This window comes from Manis pentadactyla, chromosome 1, assembly GCF_030020395.1.
Source record: "Manis pentadactyla isolate mManPen7 chromosome 1, mManPen7.hap1, whole genome shotgun sequence".
NCBI classification, from domain to species: domain Eukaryota; kingdom Metazoa; phylum Chordata; class Mammalia; order Pholidota; family Manidae; genus Manis; species Manis pentadactyla.
In genome coordinates this window covers 103770584-103788971 of record NC_080019.1, presented here as the reverse complement: position 1 = coordinate 103788971, position 18388 = coordinate 103770584, and the positions used below count along the sequence as shown (strand labels likewise).

Sequence of the window (18388 nt, the reverse complement as noted above, 5' to 3'; positions counted from 1 at the left end):
TAGCGGGTCCTGTCTGATTGGTGCCGAAACTGAGGAATACACAATGCTCCTAAGAACCTGCAGCTCCACCACGGTATATGCTCAGCAATGATTACCTCTCTTTTTCTTTGGCTTTGTTATCTGTGGACTATAATTATTTTAACAATTACTCTGCACACATAATATAAATAGGTTTCATTCCCTATCTTGTGTCCAGAACAAGTGAATGAAGTACTCAAAACATCATGTTTAAATTAATGTTTAGTGAATAGGAAGAAGCAAAACGAAACAAAATAAACCTCAGGACAAATTGTCCCTGACTCAACTGTGGCTTTTCATGTACCACTACCTACCTTAATCATTTCTTGGTAAATGTAGGAAACACATGTTATGGGAAAAATGCTAATCTCCATCTACTGAGCCTGTCCTATAATACTGTTTTCATCTACTTTCAATAAGAAAATCATTTATAACATTACAATAAGAAATATATTTCTGAGGCATATATGTGTTTGTGTATCATATTAGTATTTACATGTCTGTGGGTCTAAATATACATTAAACAAAGAGTAGACTCAAACCAGCCAATCTGCTCATAAAATCTTAAGTACTAAATGGATTTACCTATAGTTTGACAATGTCTGATCTATAGGTACTGACCAAATAATGCTGCTCTTTCAATGTAAAACAGCAATCACTGTGCTCTGAGAAACAACGTTTTTTCTAAGAACAAGCAGAAAAGCATGGTATGTGGACTAAAATGTTTTAAAAATACAATAATGCATGTGAAATGAATGTACTGTTAGGAAATGAATTATGGTTAAGTGTCAAATGGTATGTTGTGAAATTTCATAACATTTCATCTTTTAAGCATTTTTACATTGCTATGGAATAGGACAATATTTCTGTTGTTAAAGATGATTAAATTTAGTGGGGAAAATCCTTTGTTCTCTCTGTGAGCTGAGACTCTGAAACCAGTAAGATGTTTCTGGTAAGCTGAAACAGTTACACTTGTAAAATTATGTACTCTGAGGTGGAATATACTATACAGAATGAGGTTGGAAAATGAAAGGAAATGATAGTTTTTGCTCTTATTTAAGAGGAATAATGGAAACATCGATGATATATCCACTGATGTTAATAGCAGTGGATGTCATAGTTACAGTAGTTTTTGCAAAATTCACTCTTCTATCTGATACTTCAAATTAACAAAGTACAGTGAAATGTACCAGAATTTTTTGGATTCATTTTACATTTTTATTTGCAAGTATTCTTTATTGTTATATAAGGAACATCAACCAGCAATTTAACAAAAACTCTGAATCAAATTATTTTCTACTTGTTTAGTGTGTCTGGAGCCTCAAGAGCTAAATAAAGAAGTCTTCACAACTATGCTAATGTTTCAGAAGACAGGTGGCATTTAGCTTCAACTTTCTGAGTTTGATATAAATTAACGCCTCTCTTAACAGTGGTGGTAGGAATGCACCTCAGGGTCGCTTATGGAGTAACAGTATTACATCCTGACTTCACATAGAGTTATTAAATTTCTGAGAACATTACAGAAATGTACAGAGTACTTCAATCTTTAATAGCCAGGGACTGATAGTGTGGAGCTCAGGAAAATTAAGGATCAAAAAGGGGTATGAAAAATGATACGACCAAATTCTTTACTGGGCTATATTCCAAATATATTCTCTCTTGCATGGGTTCATCGTGTGACGGCCTTGCTACTCTAATTATGGTCCACGGATCAGCAACATCAGCATCAGTGGGAGCTTGAACCCTCACCCCAGATCTGCTGAATTAAAATCAGAATTTTAACAAATTCCCAGGTGATTCCCATGCACATTCAAGGCTGACAAGCAGTGACCTAGAGCTTCTGAATCCCAGGCCTCCAGAGCTAGCAGGTCATACACTTTATCCTTCACTGTAAATTCTATTAAAAAGGCAGATAGTAGTTAGGTCAAGACTACTTCCCCTCAATAGTAAAACCATTGGGCCCTTTAGTTTTCAATCACATACAGACTTTGGTAGTTGCAAACATCACCACCAAATTTCAAAAGAGAATTTAAAACTCTTTCAAAGACAAAATTACGCTTGAGAACTTAAAATTTAAGATGAGTACCATCACATACAAAATAAAATGTAAACTAGGGCTTACATACCCTAAAGAGCTAGGTAACGAGTACATTAGGCAGCTTCTACAGTTGTGATTTTAAGAAAAATGCAGCTCACTCATCACCAAATCATTCCCAGCAATAGGCAGAGGCAAGCAGCCCAACTCTGCTAAACTGCACATGGGTTCTTACCTGCTTATACTCTGATTCTCTTCCAACCAGTACCTGTAGAATGTAGTTGACAGGGTCACCTTTCATTGGTGGTACCGTCTCCCATAAAATTTCACACGAATTTCCTTCCAACTGTGTTACTCGAGGTGCTGAAACATAAATCCAAACTTCTAAGCTCAAAATTGAAAGTATCATTTTAACAGCCAATTATTTTAATAAAATTAGAGAGAGTGCCTGTGTCTGCCTCGTGAGGGGAGTGTATCAGCTCAGCCTCCTATAAAACCAGCAGGCAGCCCTCTGCATGGAGAAGACACTCCATGACTAGCGAGCCATGGCTGAGAAATCATCTGCTCAGTATCTTATTAATAAAAGCTTGGCCTGGATCACATTTTTGTTACTGTTTTGATGGCTACTGAGCATCATAGAAGATGAGCTAGGTACTCTGGGGAATAGAAATAGGTACAAAAAAACCCCTGCTTTCACGGAAATGAAGATCTGGTTGAGGGAAGGGAAGAGCAAGGCATGAGATAAGCACAAAAAGAAACACAGTGTAAGACAAACTAAAATGAGAGATTACAGACAAATGTTAGGGAGTTCCAGGGGAGGGAAAGTCACGTCAGTGTGAGAATCTAAGGGAGGTCTTAGGAGCAGTTAAGTCCCAGAGAAAGGGCATCACTGAAAGCCTTTAAAAATTGTTATGTTTTTTTATTTTGTAGTTTGTTTTTCACCTTCTGGACTCATCATTCTGGTTTACAGCTAAATTATATTAGTTTGTAATGAAGCACTTAGAATGTTATAGAATTTAAAAATATTGTCTCATAGCTATGTTCTATTCCTACAGTTTAATTCAGCATCTGGTGTTTTTCTATTTTGTGACTAAGCTGTATAACTCCTCTCTCAGAACCCCTTCTTCTTTAATAATCACATGAAATTAATTCCTTAGAGGAAGTTGTTTCTACTAGCAATTCTGTACAATACTGTTTCAGAAAAAAAAAAGTTGGAAGTTGTTGGCCAAAACTCAAAGCAATTTATAGAAAAACCAATCAAGAAATCTTATCAGACTAAACAGTCCCCCAGTTAAGATGACAATTTCCTGAATCTAAGAGGATGAGGAAGAAGACCTGGTCATGTGACAGGGTGAGGAAACTGCCCTTCTGATGTAAATGTGCCATGAGAAGTGCCATCAATTCAGAGCTCTGTTTTCCATATGATGCATCTCTACCAACAATCACCTTGAGAGGCAAAGTTAATGCCTGGAAGACCCCTGAAGTTTGCTAACTGAGAAATGTGACAAGCCATCCTGTCACAATGAAGCCATCAGCCACAGTATGTTCAGGAGCCTCTTCTGTGAGAGCTGAAAGGTCAAGTCATACCAAAGGGCAGGAGCATTTACTAGCCAAGTGGCCCTGCAAGGCCTTGCATGTGCACATCCACTTCTACTAGTTTGTGCATCACATGCAAAAGTGACTGCCAAAGAGCTTTTGGACTGCTGAGGCAGGGATGCGGGGGGAGGTATTTCCCATGGAGCAGTGGTGGGAGACCTTCACAGAATCCAAGTCAGATTCTGGGGACCCCTCAAGTGCTATGACACCAGGAATACACCCTCATTTCTAGCCCAAAGTCTGTCACACAGGATGAGACTGTCTCACTACTAATTATCTGTGACAATCATTTGTACCTACTTGAGAAAAGTCATTATTGGTAGGCTCCCTCTTTTAAGGCCTCTCATTTCCTAAAGAACTTTTAGAAAGTTCTTTTGACTCTTTCTTGCTTATATTAGAAATATTATAAGAGTACATTTAAGGTCAGAATTGAGCCTTCTACCCTAAGCCCTAACATTTTCTTACTCTCACAGAAGAACGTGCCAGAACCTACAGACCTTTGATGGTTGGGGGGAAACTCTTGGTTGTGCTGAAGGTGTAGGTTTCCGAGCAGGGCCCTTCCCCAGCCTCACTCGCTGCCTGGATTCTGAAGGAGTAGCATGTGAATTCCGTCAGTCTCTGGACCTTGTAGGTGTGGCTGGGTCCTCTGTAGATTGAAATAAACCTAGAGGAAGGAGCAGACTCCATTAGCCATTGGAACTTTTATTAGTGACAAGAAATTTGATACAAACTAGTGGAGACTAGGCCAACCTGGTAAATGCTTTTCATATGTCTGAATTATTAACAGCAATAATTAATAACCAGTTGCTATGTTACAGTTATGTTACATAAAAGAAAAACAAATTTAAGCACACATAAAACTTAGAATGAGATCCCTTTAATTATGGTATAGATTCTAAAAATGCCAGTTCATGCTTTTATTAATTAATAAAAAACAAATTTCAAAATTTTCATAATGGTAATATTTATATGATCTGATACTGTAAAATTACCTTCTACTATGTAATAGACAATGAAGCTAATGTTAAATACAAAGTCTGCTTAACCCAAATTTTCCAAATAATTGAGGTTTAGCTAGAAAATTCTTTAAATTTTAACCTTGAGCTTTCAGAGCTCCTTTTCCAAACTAATAAGAAGACATTTAGGATGACAGATCTTTGAGAAAATATGTAAAAAGAAAAAAATTACTTTGCTCAGAATCATCCATGTTAAAACAAAAAACTTGCACAGGTGGGCTGGACAGGTTACACTGGCAGGTGGTGGCTCCTTTTCCCACCTGAATCAGGACTACTTTGTACTTCCCTGCTAATTAATATTTCCATGAAACATAAGCACAGAAGGCATGAAGATAAAAAAAATAAGGCCTTATGAAATCAAATGTTCACCCAGCGTTTTGAAAAATTAATACTTTCACAATGAAACTGGGTTATTCAGAACTACGATACACTGTCATCATCGTCTTTTAGGTAATTGCGAAGTTTTGGGAATAACTTCCGTTAAGTTACCCAGGATCTTCAGCAGATTCTGGATTTGAATCCTTCCAGTCCAGGGCCACTTTGAGAACCACTATATGAGTTAATCAACCACACTGCCTCATTCCTACACAGGCCATTTGCTTCTGCCAGTTTCCCGTGCTTTGTCACGGCCCCCTGAGGAGGATCCACTGTCTTCTTAACCTGCTGGAGGTTGGTCGAGGATAGACACACACTTCAAACTGCCTGTTAGGCCAATGTGGTCTGAGGGGCAAGCAAAATTTATGCATTCATTTAGCAGACATTTCTTGAACATCTGCTGTGTGCTAGGCTCTGTGGACTCAAAGACGAGTAAGACCTAATCCCTGTGGGTTAGTTGGTCCTGTGTGTGGGCAGGGTTTTCTGAAGGTGAACAGCAGCTTTTCCATGTGCCAAAAAACAATCCCTCCAGATGGATGGATACAGAGATTCAACAACTTTTTTCCCCCCAAACCTGTCAGAGTCAATACTTCTTTTGAAATATCCATGCATTTATCAGCCTGCAACTGAGTTTCTGGGCCTAGTCGTTTGGCCTAATTTAATGGTCCTTTTGCTCTACTGTGTAAGGAAGCACCTTTTACTGAAGACTGAGCAGTTTTAATTTCAGGGATAGCCAGAGTCCAGGCTGAAACTCACCAATACCATGGCAACTTATTTAGTCCTCTTCACACATCACCACCTTAATGAAGATCCCCTTGCTAATGCTAGAGGCAAACTGCTATTTATTAACTCAGCCTCACCTGGGCTAGAAGCTCTGACCAGAGTAATTGCCCTTAATTACACCACAAAATAGAAATCATGGCTTAAGTAGTTAAAGTGTTACATCTTCAACACAAACTTGCAGTAAAGCCAGTTTTGAATGGAGTTTGGAGAGGATTACTAGCCACAGGATTGCTTTGCTGTCCTGCCCTGCTCAAAGGAGAGAATCTCCTTTTGAAAGCAAGTTAGCTCTATCTATGCAGGCAGCACTCACAGTCACAGAGAAATTCACAGGAGCAGACTCCGCACTCTCACTTTGTATGTAATCTAAATTGAGCAAATAACATAGGTATCAATTTTCAAGTACATCAAAAGTTTTATTCCTTAAACTTCTCCATTTGCTCTTGTACCACAGCATTTTATTAATCTTTTAAAGTTGTATTCCAATTTATAAAAAGTAAAGTGAGACAGGGCGTCATTATGAAGAACTTAAAAGTTTTGCCACTAGAGCATTTGTTTGCATCTTGGCATAGAATTACTTAAGAAATAAAAGAAATGCTACATTTGCTTCTAGAGAAAAGCTAGAGTGACTCTGAAAGTTGTGACAGAGGCCTTTACCCAGAGGATTTCGGGTTAGAGTTTAATGACCTTGCGTCCAGAGAAGGTGGTAGTTAGCTGCAGTAGGCCCACCTTGTAGCGAGAATTTCAGAGAAGTTGGAACAGGCAGCCTGGTGCTCCCAGCAGAAGAGTGCTGAGAACAGGAAGGTAAGGGGTAACTCTTTATCCCTCCAGCCTTTTCTAGAATAAGCATGTGTCTGACTAGTTCTTTAATTTAGCCTGTGAACTCTGGCAATAATCAATCATAACCTGCTTGCTGCTCTGATGAAAGCCATCATGGCTTTGTCTGACCTTCCTCCCCTGAGAAAGAAATTCTGTGGGGAAGGAGAGTTCCCTTATTTTGTTCTCAAAATGTGTATGGGAATAGCTAAAATAGATGGTGGTTCATTCCTATGTCATGCGACTAGTCGTGTAGAGAGCCCTCAGCAAGTGGAGGGAAGAAGATGGTGGGCCTGACAGGCTCTCTCCTGAAAGGGGCATGGGGTGGGAGGGGAGGCATCAGGAACCCTTAGTCCGGGGAGAGACCCTGACAGACTGCCAAGCATGAGCAGTGCAAATCCTACACCAAATGCCCACTGAGAGGAACAGATGGGCCACAGCCTCTCGGGGCCTGCCTCTGAAGGTGGACACACAGGTCCAAGGTCAGAAGGTGCTGACAAACAAGGCAGTTTGCCTACTGCCTTCTGAGGATCTCCCCCAATCATCTCACACTGATGTGTGACTGAGAGCCACAGAGAGCCATTAAAGACAGCAAGCCTACACTTTCCTCACTTTAAAGTTTTCTCCTGTCCTTTTCTTCTCGGAAATAAAGAAGGTAAAAGCAGAAAGAACAGCAAGAATGAGATTATGGCGTAAAAGATGAGAAAGACTTGGTATTAATACTTTTTACCTTAAGGAAATCATTTACCAGTTATTTGTAATTTTGGGTACTTTACACTTTTAACAAATTTATTAAATGCATATGTAATAGATTCTAGTTACAACAAAATTCATGAAAATCTCACTTCTCAATTTTAGGTTTCTGAAAATCTCATCTTCATGTGGTAACAGCCAGTTTGGCACTTTCAGTCTAATTTTAAGGGTTTCAAGGGTTTTTAGTTTTGAAAATGTTAAGGGGTAACACTTGTTATATATTTCTTCTACAGCCATCTGAGTGCTTGACACGTTCTCAGGAAGTGTGGGTTCTGCCACCAGGCCAGCAAACTCGGCCTCTTTGTGCCTCGGTTTCCTCCTCCGGGCAACAGGATGATGACAGGACCTACCTTACAGAGTTGTGAGATTTAGATGGGTTAACAAAAGCACTTAGTCCTGACATGTAATAATTATTCAGTGTGTGTCAGTTGTATTATTTTACAATGCTGACAAGACAGGATTTTAAAGAATAAACTCCACTCTCCCTTCTGAGAGAGCCCCTCTACATCACTGTTGGCTAACACTAAGGTTATTTTTTTCCCCTCCTGCGTGGACACTGGGCTGCCTGGTGAGAGGCTGCCCCGCAGGCCGGGCCCCGGCATCAGACGTCAGCTGTGGGGTTCTGTCAGGGGGCTGTTTACCCTCGGGCACTGGGACCTGTCAGTGACGCGCAGGCAAGAACACCTCCCTCACAAGACCGTAGCGGGATTCAATTTGATAGCTCCTGTAAAAACCCAGTCCCTACACAGAGCAGGCCTCCAGATATGTGTCATTGGTCCTAAATGTCTTTCTGTCCACACTAACAATAACTTGTTTGAAACAATAAAGGCCAGCCAAAAGAAAATTTTAACACACAAGCCAACACAAAAAAGTAGAGTCCCTCTTTTATCCCAGTTCTGTAATTATTTTCCATCACACCAAGAGGCAGGAGAAGAAATACTCTCTCTTCAGAATCAGTGATTTATGCCAGTTGCACAGTGGACTCTCTAGGAGATTCTGTAGGTTAGCACCCTGTGGACAGGACCACCCAGGGAGATTTAAAATATTCAAATTTTTGCTTTACAAAGAGCAATTAATTTATTTCTCTCCCCTAAATCTTTCTTTTTTTTTTTTTAACCCTTCATTTTAAAGTAACTAAGCCAGCCAGAGGCCTTTGGTGATAGAATTTAATTCTAAGAGACAATGATGGAAGACTCCACATTTCAAGTGCAACCAAGGATTCAGAGCTAGAGCACAGCTTTGCCATGAAGAGAGGACAGTAACATCCAGTTTCCCTTTCCCCTGTCCCTCCCCCTTTACACCAGAGTGCCCAAGGTCAGGGCTTGGACCCCTAGGAGCCTGCTGTCCTGAAGGCCCTGATGCATGCTACTTCAGTGTGCAGCGCCTCACGCTGCAGTGGGGGGAGGAAAGCCAATCCCTGGAATGGGAAAAAATCAACTGGGAATGGCAGCGGACACCTAGAGTGCTAGGGTGCCTACATAACTAGCAGGAGATGGTGAAAAATTCTGAGACCTCAATTCCTTGACTGGAGGTTTGGTGTGGCATAGGGAACAAGAGACACATTGAGTGGTCTATGCGGCCTGGTAAAGACTGGACCATTTTCAACTTCTCCCTGTCACCCTACCACACTGCTGATAGAGGTGGTGGAGCAAGGACTTGGACCCAGGAAGATGGGACATGAATCTCAGCACTGCCCCTTACTGCCAAATCTCTTGCCCATGCTAAGCATTGGTTTCTCCCATCTGCAAAGCAGGGACAATATCCACTTTGTAGGCTGTTTTAAGAGTCAAATGCAGAAATGTGAGTAACAAGCTCAGCATTGAGCCCAATATACAGGAAGAGTTCAATACCTGGTATCCAGGGGCTCCTTGGCTGAGGCACATGTTGGCACAGGGACCTCTGGTGGTAGCCTAGCTCCTTAAAGGTCATCCTGGAGCCCAGAGCCCACACTGGTGGGGTCTCTGAGGGGGCTTCCACCCCATCCTGAACCCTTTCTGCCCATGGCCACATACCTTTGGAGGCACTGGCCCCATGGCCCACGGCTCTGTGGAGACTGAGTAGGAGCCCAGGTGCAGACACACTGTGCGCCCCACTATAGGGCTGCCCTGTGGCCCAGGGGTGAAAGGCACAGAGGGTAATATCAATTTCTGCGGTCGGCAGACTTGAGTTTGAGTTCAGGTTCAACAGCCTAATGATTTCAGCTCCTAGCCAGGTAAGTTGTTTCCCCCTCTGTAAATGGGTATATTGGTGCCTACCCCTCAGGCAGCTGTTGAATCAAATGGGATAATGCAGAGAGAACCATTACAAAAGGCCCAGCACTTGTGAGTCTTGATAAACATTAGCTGCTACTGTCAATACTAATGTTATTAATAATGAAGCACCAAGGTTTGTGAAGGTTGAGAACCTCCCTTCTCAATGTTGAAGAAGCCTGAAGAACGTTCCCAGAATGGCATCCCTCCCACTTGCAATCCCTTAGGCGTCTCTGAGTTGGAGAGAAAGGTGTGCATGTGTATGCCACTCGTCTTGTCCTGGAGAATCAGGTGAGGAACTGCTGCTGAAGACGATGGCAATGGGAGCAGCAGGGCCTATAAAATTGCGGCCCGTTCATGCAGATGTGGCCCTTGTTACTCAGTAAAGGAAAAACGGGGAGAAATGCTGTCTCATACTAAAAAATATTTACTTGGAAGGGGAAACAAGGCAGAACGTTGGGTGGGTCATTAAAAGTTCATGGTCTAAATGAATTTTATATGGCTCTGCCCCACTGTGTTCAGCTTCGCCTGAAATGTCTTGAGACACTTTGACGGTAATAAGCAGGCACGGGTTTTCATAGTAATTTGCCGGTGATTTTTAAAAATGTCCTATGTATCTGAATACAAAATGCTTTCGCTGATTCTGCTTGCCCATCAATGTACTTCATGGCTGGTACGAAGACCTTGGCCACCATACAGCCTGTTACCTTCACTCTGAACTTGAAAGAGCTGATAACTCTCCAGGCTGTTTCCAGACACTAGGGATAATAACGGTTGTTGACCTGGCACGGATTTTTATGAGATCCAAAGGGAACGGGCAGGATATTCTATGATTCCTTATTAAATATATACCAGGAAGGCAAAACAGCAGATTCTTGACATTTTTCAAGAAATTCTAGGGGGAGGAATACTTTTAATCTATTTCAGGCTTTTACATTGTTAAGATGACTTTCGTTTCACCGAAGTGCTACTGAAGGAAGAAATTCAGACATGTTACATCTTTAAATGATTCTTTATTTTAAATCATTTTAGAGGAAAATGATGATCTATAGAATTTAATTTTAAAATCTGTTTCCTTAAAACAGTTTTTTTCCAAATGGAACACCCAAGAATACTCTGGATGGCTTATGACTTAAATTCACAGAAGAAAATAAGAGAAGATGCTAAGGATTCTGTGTTTACTACTCTATTTTATAATCTCTATGCCCATCACAGACAAACAGTGGCCCATTAATATTAACTACTCAACATAATCTAACCTGCTGACCTAAAATGGCCTGTAGTTTACTAAAGGTTGCAAATGGCACATTTCAAAACCTGTTTCACAGTATCACAAATCAACAGCTGTTAGCTCAGTATTGCTATATTCCTTAACAGTGTCATGTCATTGCCTTTATTTTTTCTTAATTTCCCTGCACTCCATGGATTGTGTATGTGTATGAGAGAGAGGAGAGAGAGGAGAGAGAGAGAGAGAGAGAGAGAGAGAGCGAGCTTCCTATGCTGCTGAAGTGATGTAGTGATATGATGTTTGGGAATGGAAGATGTTCAAAACAGGACTGGATGGAATGTGCCCTCACTCCGCCAAGAACACCAAGTCCTGTCATGTCTATGTAGAAGCAAAGGAAGCAGATGGCAGCATGAGGGGACACCTAAGGTCGGGCGGATGCATTTCCTAACCTGGTTTTGATGTTGGTGAGCATCCCTGTTTGCACTCTGAGCACTGAACTGCCAACAGTGATTTTCAAAAGACCAGTGAGAAGGGGTTCGCTTCCTCCCCATGTCCCTCGCTGCATGCAGACCTTGTGGCTTGGGAGTGGTTGGCTACAATATTTTTTGGTCATGCTTCCTTTTATTCTCCTTTTCTATGAAATAAAACATTACTACTATAGGTACTGATGAAACTCTTTACACAGAATAAAATTCCGATTTTCAATTTTTTTTGTTCAAACTGTACTTATTGATAAAGAAATTTATTTATATCCAAAGAAAGGATGAGAAGAATCTCTAAAGACCACCTGAGAACCTTGAAAGTTCCCATTCTTCTGCTTTGCTCTCGGGTGTACGCAGTGAATCTCACTTCCAAGGATACTCTTTCCTTAGTCTTCCAAATTTCTGTTCGCTTATTTCTACCTTGGTGGCTTTGCCCCACTCTTACTTGACTTAGGAAAAATAGTGAGGAAAATGCTATCCAATTCTATTGTTATTTATTTTTAAATAGGTACACATTTTATTTTTAAGCAGAAGAAAAAACTAATCTGAATTCTACTTCTGGTCCAGTTAAGATCTCAAATAAATCTGCCTCACCTCTGTCTGTGCCTAGACATTTCAGTCTGAGATTGACAAAGCTAGCAACACTCTTAATTTGCAGGCTGAATTTCTGTGACTGGAGATAGGCATCATCAGCTCCATTTTGTAGAGGAAGTAAGGCAAAATGAAGTTAAAGGGCATGCCTCTAGTCATCCAGAAACTCAGTAACATATCTGGGATTACATGAGAGATTTGATAACCCTGTTGTGAGCCTTCTGGTGACTAAAGGTAATATAAAAATGCCTTTTTCCAATAAGGGTGAGCATGTGAATTGGGGACTAGCAGAGAAGCAAAGAAAACAAATACTAAAAGTCTGTTGTGGGCCCTGAGCTAGTTGCCTTACATCTATTTCACTTCATTTAGCAATATGCTCTACGAAAGAGAAACAGAAGTTTGCTCCATGGTAGGCATACAGTAACAAAAGTTCGCTCCTCCTACAGTGCTCATGTGCCTCCGCCACTTTTATTTGTTGCCCAGTATTTATTTCTTTAGGGTTTTGGTATGCAGATTATTTTCTGTCCCTCTCTAACAGCAAACTGGGCAGTCATATTGTATACATTACAAAGCCTCCGATTTTGCTGGCTGAAGGGAAAAGGGTCAGGGGCAGAAGGGCCGAGTTAAATGGACAGCAGTGGTAATTATCCACTCTATTAGAGCCCTCTCTCCCATCCCCATTTTGCCAGAGCCTTGCTTTAAAATACACTGGCTATCTGACTAAACCTGAACAACAGATTAACCATAAATGCATTCCTGGAACTTAAGTTCCTCTTGCCTCAGTGCTGTGTACAATTATCGGGAACATGGACCCAGGAGGACCAGGATGACAATCAGCATCACCTCAAATTCTGTTAGGGCAGCATAACATTTCATTTAAATAACACAGGCAAATGCATCTTCAAAATCATCAGTACAGCGTTACAATCTTAAAGTGCATGAGCTGATCTTGTTATTCTAAACCCTGTATTAGGTTAATGCAGCATTATGAAAATGTTTACTTTGGGTAGATATTTTTCTTGCACACACAGAGACCAAAGACATTCAGATCTTGCATGCTAGATCTGCTAACAATAGTAGACTTAATCACTCTATGGCTAAAGTAATATAATTTTTGTCTTTCTGTTGAAATTAAATCTCTTGTGCTGTCTGCTCACTGTTTCATGTTAATTTTCTCAGCAAGATAAGCTCCTTATAGGTAGGCAACATATCTCATAAGACCTAGCACATTCTAGTTATTCAAGAAAAAAACTAATGATTGAATGATCATAATGTACCTGCTAGGGAGACCTATAATTTAAAGCACTGCTTTGAGAGTGCTCATAAATGTGTCATCAGTGACCTTGAACTGGGACCCTTATAGGTCAAAACTTGAATACATGGGAAACACATTTCCTATTCAAGGGAAAAAAAATTTCAACATAGCAAGTCCAGGTGATCTGGATAAACTCTAGGTTGACTGACCTTGAGGCAAGGATCTGAGCAAGATGCCCTTTTGGGATCTCTTCAATTTATATGAAATAGTCACAAACATAAAAAGGTTCATGTGTAAAAGTACCAGAATATAAAGAGGCATTTACTTGGGAGAAAGACCCAAGGCAAGTTTCTATGCTTTTGAGATTGTACCTTATATTTCCATCTAGTCCTGTGTCCTTATCTCAGGTCTTCAACCTAAAGCTCTCTTGCATAACATTTTAAGATTGGGACCCTTTCAAGACTCACCCAATCTGTTCTCTCTCTAAGAAGCCTTCTTCTCTGTTCATTTAATTTTAAGCCTATAACAGATGACATTCTTCTATCCTTCCTCTAAATTCTGTGTATGAGTCAATCATACACATCAATCTTTAAGCCTTCCAGAACATCATGATTTGCTTGAATGTATCAGTCTGTGCTACCTATCTCCCAACCAGACTCCTTAAGGGGAAATGATCTATCTCAGTCATCTCTGTCTATCCAGTACTTAACCACAGTTCCTTTCTTTGCATGTATAAAATTCCTAGTAATCATAAGTTGAAGTCAAGTCAACTTATCAAAACAATATATATATATATACATTCTTTTCACCTAGATGGTAAAGGCTTTGGCAGAAGTCTTATCATAAAAAATATTTCACTTTTTATTCAAGAACTATGTAATGCAGATAAAAGCTCTCAATGTCTGGTACTTTGTAGGTACTCAATAAACAGACATTTCCCTTAAAAACTTTATACTCAGAAATCTCTGGGGCCATTTCAGATTTTCTGATTGAGAGGTACCTAAATAAACATAATACCAGCACTTCATAGATGCAAACCTCAGGAGTTCTGGACATTAAATGGTCACTCTTAAGGAAAGTTAGTATCTTACTATTTTCTTATTTGTCAAAAACATAGACAAAATATAAAGAGAAAAGATAATATGCCCATTTACGAGAGTGTTTTGTAAAGATTTAGCTCACAAATGACAAAGATTGTTGCTTTAAGGTGAAAAAGGTGGGAAAAATCTCAGAGGTTATCTTCTAGTTCAGCCTGCATATTATGGAGAAGGAGAAAATAAGGATTCAAGTCTTTAATCTGACTATTTCCAAGCATAGAGTTACTAATTTTCATTGTGCTTCTGTTATAAAGTACTAAGACTTTAAGACTAAGATTACTTTAAGATTACTTTCATAGCTAGCTAAGACAGTCTGACTCAGACAACGGCTGCTTTCCTTTCAAACCCATGGTGACTGGTGAGTAAAGTAAATTAAACCACAATTAAATCTCTCTGGTTCTAACCCTGGCTACAAGTAAGACAGACAATTTTTTGCCACATCTATAACAAGAACTTATTAGTGGTTAATGACATCAATGCATATGCTAAAGAACATGTGTACTTTGCTTAAAAGCCACTAGAAACCACTCTGGCAACAAGTTCAATGAGAAAGACAGCTGCTACTTAGAAAGAACACAGTTTCAACTAGACAGACCAGGTCCAAATCCTAAAGAACCTCACGGGGACTAGAACAAAGACCATACTAATAACAAGCACTATGATGTCCCAACTCCAATGATTTAGCCCTAGTCCTTGTAAGTTAAGATCCAAAGCTAAAGGCTTGGATTCAAGGGGACATTCACTACAAGAGTTTAGTTTGAAGACACCAAGGAAGGTCATCTGCAAACTCAAATTAGGCCAAGTTTCATCCTATTAAATCTCAGAAAATTATTCCACAAATAGCATGAGAATTTATTATGCTCTATATTCCCATCACTTTAATAACTTTCTGAGAGTACTGACAAATCTAATTTTAAAAAGATAAATTTGGACTCTAGCTCATAAAATTAAGAAAAATACTGTTCCTAATGGTAAGTTTTCTTAAATTGCCATTTAAATTTAGGCAAGTCATTTATTTGATTTACAAGGCCAGCCTTGTGCCTTTTTTTTTTTTTTTTTGAGAGAGACCATGTATTGAATACTAGGTCCTGCACTGTTTTCTGTCTGGCATATTTAAATGTCTCACAACAGTATACTCATTTGGACCAGTGTCATTGGGCTTTTGTTCTCAGCATCTGCACAGTTCTATGTATGAGGCACCTCGGGCGGCTGCCCCTCACAGGGCAGGACTGCAGGAAGATGGAGACAGCTGGCTGGTGCAGAGCTGGCACTCTCCCCATATCCCTGGAGGTTGACAGTAAGGCATGGGGGGCCAGGAGGTGATGGATCCCAAGGCTGCCACTGGCCTCAGCAATGTTTCTGAGCTTCACTTTTTCTAAGTCAGTAAAGCTAGAAGATATTCTCTAAGGAATATTCTCTCCATCAACAATGGAAGCCAAAAGCCCAGGAAAAAAACTTAATCCCAATGTGCTAGCTTTATATATATTTATCATGATTTGTGTTAGGGCATAATTCCTGTTCTTGCCAGCACTCTCCAGTTGAGAAGATTGGAGTAAAATAACGAGCCCATGAAAACACATCCAAAGGCACACAGGTAAGACGAGTGACCATGCCTGTGAGTGAGTCTGCATTTCATCGCTAATGAACCAACCAAAAGGAGGCTTACTTTCTCTGTGATCTCTACAGGACCTGTTTCCTACAGGACAATTACTTTTTGTTCCTCTACAGTCAAACTACTGGGCCACCCAAGTCATTTAAAGGCAAGTCCAAAATGTCACCTGTCTTGGTTTTATGGTGATTTTCCACCTCCTTCACCTGATTCTTTGATTTGGACTTTTGGTAAGAGAACATTCCATCAACATTAACTTTTGTTTTGCATTTGAATGATATCTAAATACAGTTCAGCTGCCTATCTTCTAATTGGCCATTTTCAGAGGAAATGGAGTTAGGTTAAATAAATACTACATGAAAAGCTGGATTTGATTTCTGTGGCCAAGAATGTTTCCTGGGGATGGAGTCTTATAAAGAATCTTCTATTTGCTCTGGCTAATTTGATAGTGCATTGCCCATAGTTACAGAGTACAATCCCCATCTGTATATCACTACGCTACTTCAGATTGGTAAACATGTTTGTCCTGATGGCTACTAAATATTTAAAGAGGTAACATCTTTTCCTGAGTTGTATTTCCCTCTGCACTTGTGGCTAATAAATGCTGTACCATAGCGTGACTTGAATTTCTCTCCATTATCTGGCTTGATGAAAGAAAAAAAACAACACATATATTGTCACATGGAGGAAAATCAGAATCTCTGAATCTTTAGAATGTTAGTGTAGAAATCTCCAAACAGAAACGGCAGGTACAAGTTTGGGTATAAAATGCAGGGCCCAAATACACAGGAAATCTTTCAACGAGGAGGAAGAGTGTTTTAGAGGCCAAGTGAACACATAAGGCTTCATCCTACAAGCCAAGCCATGGAACCCTCCCGCGTACCCTCACTCCCGCTTTACCGCTTGTTCCTGTCCTCCAGTTGTAGTGTGTACACCATGTCATCAGCACCATGTGTCTTGGCGTTGCTGTCTCCCCACTTGAGCTTCAGGCTCTGTGGCCCAGCTGCAGCACATTCAAGCCTAGGAGGCAAGGGTGGTAATGGCCGAGTTTTTGCTTTAATGAACTGACTAAATGGTCCAGCTCCAATTTCATTTACGGCCTGAATTCTGATTCTGGAAAAAGGAAAAGAATACAAACATTGCAGGTTTAAGAGGCAGCAATGCCTCATCTGAAATAAACATTGTGGAGTACATCTTACTTGCCCTCTAAGTATTATCATAGAATAAACAGAAACAAGTTAAAGTAATTTAAGACAACAGGGAACTAGGCAGCTCAGAGGACAGATTATATACTCTCTGTTCCAAAAAAGAGCAAAAATAAAGCTCATTAGCAAGGTATCCCTTACTTCTTTAATTGGAAAAAAAAAAAAGACTGCTGTCCAAGGGAAGACATCCTAAAGACATGCTTTTATATTTTGCTCTAGCCACTCAACTCTAGTTGTCAGTTTTTGAAGTAAGTGGGCTATAAAGAATAAATGAAACAGAATAAGCCTCCTTTAGAATTCAAAAACAAAGGACAGCAACTCTCCAACAGTACATTACTCGTCCCCATCCCCCTTTCTCCAGCCTTACCCAACCACCTCTGTTCGTCCTTAACCAGAGCCAGGGGTACAGACACTGCTAGAACAGGGTGTACCCTCAGGGGTGCAAAAATCTTAACTGGATGTTTGCTATGTGTAGTGTTATGGGTAATAAAGACATATTAACACTTGCCTCATAGTCTAGGAATTAAAAATCAAAGAGTTAAGGTGAGGCTTAGAACCTCACCCCCCTGTTTTGAGAGAAATCTTCTGCATCCATGGATGTTTTGTTGCCCTTGTCTAGCTTGGATTAATACTTAGTCTATAGGCACACACCTGATCATCTAGAGTTTTCCTCTTACAGCACTAAACTATGTTTTCTACCTTTATCTTGCATCTACCTACCACTTCAGCATTTTATTAAAAATAATAATAATAATAATAATAAGGGAGAAATGTGGGATTCACATATAAATCAAGTATAAAAATCAAACAAATATTCATATTTGACCTGATTGTTTATAGTTCATGATGCATGATCAAAACCAAAAGTTTCTGTGATGACTGCCCTTGCACTGTTCACCATGTAAGAACTTATTCACTATGTAAGAATTTGTTCACCATGTAAGAACTTGTTCGTTATGCTTCAGAAGATTGGAGACTGTTGAGAATTAGGCTTGGGGTTGATTAATGATTGTGCATTGAGTTCCCTATACAGAATTTTATTGTTGTTAACAACCATTTGATCAATAAATATGAGAGATGCCCTCTCAAAAAGAAAAAAAAAATCAAAGAGTTAAATGTATAAATAAAATAATATACTAGTATTATTCCTATTTTTCTTGTTTCTCTCTTTCCTTACTAGTTGATTGAAACAGCTCTCCAAGGTTGTCATACAACCCACTAAGAACACCTCTCCATCCTCATGCTCAATGCCTCTTCCTGCAGCGACTGCATGTTTTTGAAAC

The 18388-nt window shown here is 39.9% G+C and overlaps 1 protein-coding gene across 4 annotated transcripts in view; it reads right to left on the bottom strand.

Annotated features, from left to right (window-relative positions):
* The window catches only part of FNDC3B (fibronectin type III domain containing 3B), a 338844-nt gene that overhangs the window by 8677 nt on the left and 311779 nt on the right, over window positions 1–18388 (bottom strand). For all 4 annotated transcript variants that reach the window (XM_036930882.2, XM_036930884.2, XM_057499990.1 and 1 more), the window contains exons 23-25: window positions 16801–17013; window positions 4147–4313; window positions 2289–2416 (exon numbers count right to left, since the gene is read on the bottom strand). In XM_036930882.2, coding sequence (XP_036786777.2) covers window positions 2289–2416; window positions 4147–4313; window positions 16801–17013 — 508 coding nt within the window. The remainder of the gene's footprint in view (window positions 1–2288; window positions 2417–4146; window positions 4314–16800; window positions 17014–18388) is intronic.